This window comes from Phyllobates terribilis, unplaced genomic scaffold, assembly GCF_046119375.1.
Source record: "Phyllobates terribilis strain yellow unplaced genomic scaffold, ASM4611937v1 Scaffold_4__5_contigs__length_816908805, whole genome shotgun sequence".
In the NCBI taxonomy this organism is placed as follows: domain Eukaryota; kingdom Metazoa; phylum Chordata; class Amphibia; order Anura; family Dendrobatidae; genus Phyllobates; species Phyllobates terribilis.
The window spans coordinates 641,139,514-641,147,841 of NW_027362764.1; the positions used below are offsets into that span (position 1 = coordinate 641,139,514).

The following is an 8,328-nucleotide window of genomic DNA, read 5'->3' on the forward strand; positions in this document are numbered from 1 at the left end:
CATAATTAAAATCATTTTATGTATTAAAAATGCGAAGGATCCAAATGATAACTTAGCATTTTAAGCCTTTATATGAGATAAGAGATGTATACAGTGCAAATAATCGTGTTTTATCACGTGTAAAGCACAATGTTATGCATCCCATTCACATTTGTTTTTGGACATTTTGTTTCATTTTTAGGAGACAAATGCAATTAATGTGAAAAATGGATCTGTTGCATAACTGCTGAAAATTGCAGCAGAGGAGCCTCATTGATCCTTATGGGTTCTTTAATGTTTCCAATTTTAAAACGGAAAAAAATGTTCTGCACGGCACACTTTTCCTATTATAAAAACTAAGGCATTGTGTATCTTGAGGGGCCCTTTCATAGTTTATTTTTTAGTTATGCAATTGGTCTATTTTTTACATTAATTGCATTTGTCTGTTACTAAGAAAATAGAGCAGACAAATGGAATGCCAAAACACTGGAGTGACCTAAATTCACTAGATTCAGGATGCAATATATATGTATATGTATATATATATATATATATATATATATATAATGTATTTTTTTTTTTATCCATTTTTTTTGTCTGTTTATTTCAGCCTGATAATTGAAACTAAGCCAGAATTTGTGAGCTTAGTATTTCATTAATTTTCTTCCCTAGCGTCAATACTTTAAAGGGGTTGTCCACTATAACCCCTTTTTAATGCCCCTTAAAAAAAAACAAAAAAAACAGCAAATTTACCTCTTGGACCAGCGCCGCTCCTCCGTTCCAAATGCTGTGTCCCCTGGCCATCTTGTGACACTGTTTATTACATGAGCACTGCAGCTTTTCAGGGGACACTAATGGGCTACAGACTTCATGCTTCCATCAAATGGAACAGCTTTGGCTGCAGCCCATCAGTGTCCGCTGATAGACAATGTCACAACATCGCCGGGTGTGTCAAGGTTTGTGTCATTTGCTCCATTTCCTATTTGGTGTATGAACGTGAGAATTGTGGTCTGTTGACAGATTTGTATTTTTGCAATCATTTTCTCACATGACCAATAGGTGTCACTGTATAATCACTATCTTCCTTTGAAATTTGGCACAGAAGAGAATCAGACATTAAAAATGAAATGTCATTGGGACTTGATAGTTATTATAGCAGTTTATGGGGAAAAAAATTAAAATATTGCATGACTGATGATAAATGTTACTATGTTTAATGTGGTACATGGCCAGACCCTACAAAGAAAGCATAGATACTGCGAAACATCTTTTGAAAGGCAAAACTCTTCTGAGTATCTTAAGTGTCACAAGTATGGTGGTAACATTTATTTTAACCAAAAACGAGTTCATTGCTATAGTTTTTTAATTTATTTATGTATTTATTTTTGCAAAACACAGAAAAATGGCAAAAAATGACAGATCCTAATACGGGTAACAGCAGGCTATGTAGTTGCTAATGTCTGTCCGCTCTACCTGATGCCGGCACAGAGTGATCAGTGGCTGCTCCTGGCGGTGAATCAGCTGCTTACCGTCAACAGTGCAGTTCTTCCTCTTCCGCACTGCTCTGTCGAATAGTCCCAGATAACCCCTTTAATTCTTGCTGTTTTTTTCTGGGTTGTTGACAACTTTAGTCACAAGTGTTTAGTGCAGCTATTTGATAATGATGGCGCAGGTCACCTGCGATAGTCTGCAGGGACATCTTTCTTATTCTGATTTTTCACTTAAGACGCATTGGTAAAGCTACCTGGTCATTAAGAAAGTATAATTATATTCACAGGGCATAAATATATTATTCTGGTTAGGTGCATGTTGTAAAAAAAACTCATGATCCCCCTTAACTCGTAAAGGATAGTATGGAATGCACTCCAACAAAATAAGACCTACATGTGTCACACAGGCTGGAGTACTGCATTCATATAGTAAAAATGCACCATTTTATTAATATAATATATAGTAATAACAATGAAAACAAAAAAAAATATTAAAAGAGGTTTGAAAAAAAAAAAAAAAAAAAGATCCAAGAAAGTCCAAGGCTTTGTAACATAAATATAGCCAGATCACATACAACAAATAACAGTTCATGTGTCACATATAATAAGGAGGTCACAGACCGTGTATAATCATACACAGTTAAAAAAGGCAATGTGCCTAGTGATATGTAAAAGAAGTGACAATGACTGAGGAAAAGATCAATATGCATCAGTAGCAAAAGAGGCCATGAACTGTTAGCAAATGGCAAACAATAAATCATGTGGACAACATGCTCAAAATGTATGATATTAATGCAGAGCCCAGGGAAAGTCCCCAAATGAATAAACAATGGGAGCAAAAAACATAAAAGTAAATCATATGGACAGCTTACCCATGATAATAAAGAGCCTTTGCAAAATCAAGAGAGAGTCCCCAACGCGCGTTTCGTGTCTGCTTTCTCAAGGTGAGTACTCCCTGAATGCCAGAATTGATAGTAATACTTCCGGTTCGTGTACCACTGCGCACGCTTTCAAGAAAAAACTCTCCCTCTCTTCCTTTTGATTGTGTGATTATACAATTACGATGACTTCCTTATTATATGTAACATATAAACTGTTAATTATTGTATATGATCTGGCTATATTTACCCATGGATCTTTTTTGGCAAACTTCTTTTTAATATTTTTTTGTTTTGATTGTTACTACTATAAATGACATTAATAAAATGTTGTATTTTTACTATGTGGATGCAGTACTCCAGTCTGTGTGACACATGTAGGTCTGGTCATGAAGAATGATGTCCATCATAAGACACTGCCTGTATTTTCTGCCTCATTCTGTGAGAATATGTCGCTCACAGCTGTATCTGTACATGTAACATAATAAATATTATGAACTGATTAAGCTGTATGATCCATGGCCTCCTGCACACGTCTACAACCCACAATTAAAGCTGTCTATTTTGATTTAGGGGCTGACATCCGGACGGCCAAGATCAAAGATGCTGGGCTTATCTTGGCAGACACACTACGGAGGTTTCTCTTTGACCTGAACGTAGATGATGGCCTGGCGGCTGTGGGCTACAGTACGGCCGATATTCCTGCATTAGTGAAAGGAACTTTGCCTCAGGTGCGGTTTCCAAATGTAGTACTGTACTGTAAACCTTAATGTAATGTCTTTCTTGTTACCATAGTTTCAGGCACCGGGCCGCAGGACCCTCAGGAACTCCTGAGCCGTCAAACCTTTGTATGTATGGATCCAGAGTCAATGCAAGAGGGCAATGATGAACATATTATTTAGGACTTGTCTTATGGATAGTCCCATTTTCTGGATGTTCCTCACTTTGTCAGGGCCACTAATAAAAATTATCCAAAACCATAACAAAGTATTAAACCTAAAGGCCCTCATATACATTGGAGTCAGCCATCATCTAATGGGTATGGGGACCTCCCTATTCTCTCCTGACAGATGTGGTCGGGGATGAGAAGAATCTGGTCCTTTTATTAGTCGCAAAGATAAGCCTCTGCCAGAAGAGTCTGGTGAGGGATGGAGGAGTCTGGAAGGGGACAGAAAGGCGTCTAACTGCGGTTCTCTGAGAGTCAGCCGAGCTGAGCCTTCCTGTGTAGTGGGCAGTCAGAAGAAATGGCTGACAACCGAATGATAACTATCTAATATTTATGGCCAGCTTAAGGCTTTGTTCACATGTATATCCAGAGGCTTTATTTGAAGGCTGCATTGCAGATTATGGCAGATTTGGTGCTTATTTTGCCTTATCAAGATGGTAGAAATCACAATGGGGTGTCAATGATGATATTCAATGTGTCTGTTTTTTTTTTTGTTTTCTATTCTAAATCAACAATGAAGTGTGAACACAGCCTTAATAAAGCAGGTAAATAGTGTAATACTGAATAGTGGACTCTATCTATAAAGTAAACTTGGGTGGTCTCACAAAGTGTATGCTGGAGTGAAGGATAATGAGGGAAGGGGGCTCTAACATATAGTGGCCCATCCTCATTGCACATACATCTCAATCAATGTACGGGTAGAAGGAGCGCACATGATGAGCACTGTGCTTCTTTCAGAAGGAAGCAGCTGTCAGCGTCTTGTCCTGTTTGCTGTAGATATATGATCATTTGCATTTCTTATGAGAAGTTAGAAAATACTTCACATCTGTCACTATTTAGCTAGAAGCTGCCATACTACCTTTTATCCCCCCGAGCAGTGACTCTCACTTGTCATAAATACAGTACATGTTGTATCCTTCCCTGTAGCCCACGCTCACCTGTATTTTTTAGCATTTCCAGACAGTAAAGTATGGAAAGTAGACTCCATTCGACGATTCATAGGCTAATAAATCTGCTTTAGCTTATCCAGGCAATTATTTAATGAAATCTCTCAAAACTTGTGAACCTACCACTGATGGAGTAGCCACAAATCACAAAAGAGAATAAAAAGTGCTTTTATTGAAATGAGTTTAAAATAACCATACATGCAGAATATTGTTGTCCAGTAAGGAGGTAGAAGAAAATGGAGAGACATCAATATCCAGTAACAAACACAGGAAAAGCATGTTTGCATCAGAAACAAGTTACAATAGTGCAAAGAGCAAGTGCCACAAATCTATAGAGATCATATAACACATGTAGTAATTGTTCCCAAAGACCCATGTGTATGTGTAGCGTGGCGTGGGGCGGTAGCCACTGGCGAGGCACTAGTCTCCCTTTACGCCCCAGTACGCTACATGAAAGTGTGGGTCCTGGATGGGTGTGTGGACTTGTGCTATAAGGGCCTTACGCCCGAACAGGCCACCTATAGCTGGTGGTGTTGGCCGGCCAGGACCATAAGTTCCACAGGTCAATAAAGAAGACTGTCATTCAAACATAGAGTCTTTACTGAACGATAATTTGGTAACGGTTATATACAAGGGATTGCGGGTACAAAGACTTATGGCCGTTTCTTCTAAAGCATACTTCAGTCTCCTTCACACAGCATCCTTCTTATGTAGTCTACTACTTCACCACAACCCAGCTTCAACGCCACAGTCCTGATCAGCAAGTCTCTACTCAGTAACCGGTTCCGCATCCTATTTCTTCCACCACTGGCACCCTGGATATGCAGCTGGTCCCAAGAAACTCAGTCCTGTTTATGCCCATTACCTTCGACGTTGCAAGCTCAGGGGTTCGTGACTAGTTGTCCTTTCCAAGGACCTTTTTCCGGAAGGTCACTCTATCTTAACAGTCGCCTTACTTCATGATCTCGCTATCCCTGTACTTAGGTCTCCTCTTGCAGTTTGTGCTGTAAATGTTTTCATAAAAATTTGGGAAAGTTATGAAATGTACATGCTCAGTAGTGAGGCAGTGCTGTGGAGTTGGAGTTGGAGTCGGAAGTCAGGAAAATTGAGTCTGAGTCGGTGGTTAGGCTTACCGACTCCACAGCCATGGGCGCCGGTCCGGTCCTGCTACGCCATCTTGTGAGTGCAGCTTCTTGAGTGGCTGGAGGTCCAAAGCTGCACCACAAGCTCTCAATACAAGTCGCTGAGATCCAGAACAAGCCTCTCATAGACTTACCTTGATTAGTGACCTCCAGCGCGCTCCATGAAACACTGGAGCAGCCGGCAAGTCACAAACTGCAGGATACTGCCTAGAGCGGCGGCGAAAACAGATGAAAATGCCGGAAGGAGAGTATCAGATAGGGGACTTGGATCTTAAGCACCACTACAACTGTGAAATAAAAAAAAAACACTGAAGTGGTGCTTTAAGTAATTGAGCAAAAGTCAAATTAGCTCCGTGTCCAGTTGTACAGTGCATGTGTCTGCCGCAATGCCAGGTGCATAGACTATCTATAGAACTTTTTACTCCAGAATTTTAAAAAATGCAAATTAAAAATACAAATATATTTTTAAAGAGTATAAACCTCAGAAGGAAACGGCTCACAAAACCACAAGGTGACATAAAGCACGTCACTACAAGCTGAAAGTACAGCTGTGACCACATGGCCCAAAAGTTGACATTGAAAAGATAAATAATCTCACATCGGGGTGAAAAGGTGACCCAAAAAGATCTCTAAACCACATACGTAGACACCATTATTATTGATGGCACATGTTAGGTGCCCAGTTTCATATCTATTACTTTAACTAGATCCCAAATACTTCATGTTTAGCCTAATGGATGGCATGTTTATATGCTTGCATACTTGTATGGTTACAGTAATATATAGCCAATGAAGGGGCATAGCTGGCAGAAAGCAGACATTACATAGTCTATTAATGTGCTGTGGGGGCAACAGGGTAAACACAAAAAAGTAGATGTTCACCTAATAGCTAGATATTAGGATAAAACGAAAACTCTTATTGGATCCATCAGAAGCAGTTACTTGTTGATGGATTAGCTTTATAAAATGTGGAGACTCACTTAAACTTTGTGAACACAAAATACAGTCATATAATTATAGGATCATTATTACTTTGTGAGAATTTTCAGTACATTTTTTTTCTACATTTTAGGAACGAGTTACAAAGTTGTCCCCAAAACTTCACTCTGAAGAAGACCTGTCAAAGTTGTTCGAAGCATCAATGAAACTTTATTGATTTTGAGTTCACATGGTGGATGGAGGAGGCTCTCTGGGTATTAATAAATGATGTCTCTTACAATAAGAATATAAAAATAAGAATAGTCTTTGACATCGGGAAAGGTACTAAGACAATGCTGAAGACGCAGTATACAGTATGTACCGTATATAGAGCAGGGTTGCCAGCTTCAGTTTTTGTCTTTTTGTGAATGACTTTTTAGACACAATGGAAAACCATAACTAATCATAAAGATTATAAGTGATACAGATCGGAATATTGATGTGAAGAAAGTAAAACTGTGATGATGATTACAAGGACAATAACCTGTTCAAGCTTTTCCAGCTTCAAAAAAATCCTGTCGGATCAATTGATTTTCTTTAATTGTTATGGGCTGTGCAGGAATTTCCAGACAGTTGGCAACCCTGATATAGAATTATATATTCATATGTCCTCCTGTGTTTTGGTCCTTGAGATCTGATCTCATAGATGTGAATTAGTGTGAAAGACAGGTTACAATAGGTATATTAAAGGGAACCTGTCTTGTAAAAAATATTAACCTTCAGATATGGGGTTATTCTGCAGTTTAATAGCTGAAGCACCCGCACTAAGAGCCCTGCTGCCGGAAGGAAATGATCTTTATTCCTCCCAGCTTTCAGTCATGGGGGTGTCACCATTGGGGCTTCAGTCACTGCTCAGTATACAGTGAGCGGTGGCTGTAACCTCACCCCAGCACTGACTGACATCCAGTTCTAATGCTGAGCCAGCTGTCAGTCAGTGCTGGGGGCACGGTTACTTCCGCCACTTATTATGCACTGAGCGGTGACTGAAACCGTACTGGCCGCACCCCTATGTTTGAAAGTCCGAGGCTGTAGGGAGAAATAAAGATCATTTCCTCCCGGCAGTGGGGCTCTCAGTGCAGGCACTAGACAGCTTCAGAATGCTATTAAACTGCAGATGAACCCCATATCTGCACTTTAATAGCATGTTTTTACATGGCAGGTTCCCTTTAAGTGTACTGCAGATACAATGCTGAGGTGTCCAGAAGCTTTTATTTCTAAAAGCACACAGAACCCTTTTAATACCATGCAGAGAGAGTTCTACTTTGGAGTATTGATATTTTCACTGACATTTTAAAGCTGTGAATATTTAACCTATAATGTTCCATACCGGATATATCAGTTGGGTATATATATGGGTATTCTGGATTCAAATTGAAAAAGCACAAGCTAAAGTTGGTATAAAATGACTAAACTCATCCACTGTCTTTTTAGTGTGGATAATGAACTCATTAACTAATTGCAGCTACGGTACAATATAGCAACAACATAGCAACAATTTTCCATTAAAGCTGTATCTGTTCCTTGTACCGTCCATATACATTACAATAAATGTTTCTTTAAAATATGGATTTTAAAACTTGTCTTTCTTTCAACCGTATTTACAGTGGATGTAAAAAGTCTACACTCTCCTGTTAAAATGCCAGATTTTTACTATGTAAAGACACCATACCAAGATGAATCACTTTATAACTTTTTTCACCTTTGATTTCACCCACAATCTGTACAAATCCATTGAGAAGCACACTGAAATCATTTTGAGGGGGAAAATGAAAATGACAAAATCTAAAATAATGTGGTTGCATACTTGCGAATACCCTCTTGTAATTGGGGATGTGGTTGTGTTCAGAATTATCCGATCATGTTTAAATTCATGTTAAATAGTAGTTAGTATACAGCTGCCATCATTCACAGTGATTCTGATTAACTCCACATACAGTTTATTTATTCTAGTAGGATTTTCCTGACCTT

At 39.0% G+C, this 8,328-nt stretch overlaps 1 protein-coding gene across 3 annotated transcripts in view; it reads left to right on the forward strand.

Moving 5' to 3' along the window:
* The window catches only part of ADHFE1 (alcohol dehydrogenase iron containing 1), a 35,272-nt gene extending 27,348 nt beyond the window's left edge, over positions 1-7,924 (forward strand). For all 3 annotated transcript variants that reach the window (XM_073679381.1, XM_073679383.1, XM_073679382.1), the window contains 2 exons: positions 2,921-3,078; positions 6,455-7,924. In XM_073679381.1, coding sequence (XP_073535482.1) covers positions 2,921-3,078; positions 6,455-6,538 — 242 coding nt within the window. In that variant the 3' untranslated portion in view covers positions 6,539-7,924. The remainder of the gene's footprint in view (positions 1-2,920; positions 3,079-6,454) is intronic.
* Positions 7,925-8,328: the final 404 nt, after the last annotated feature.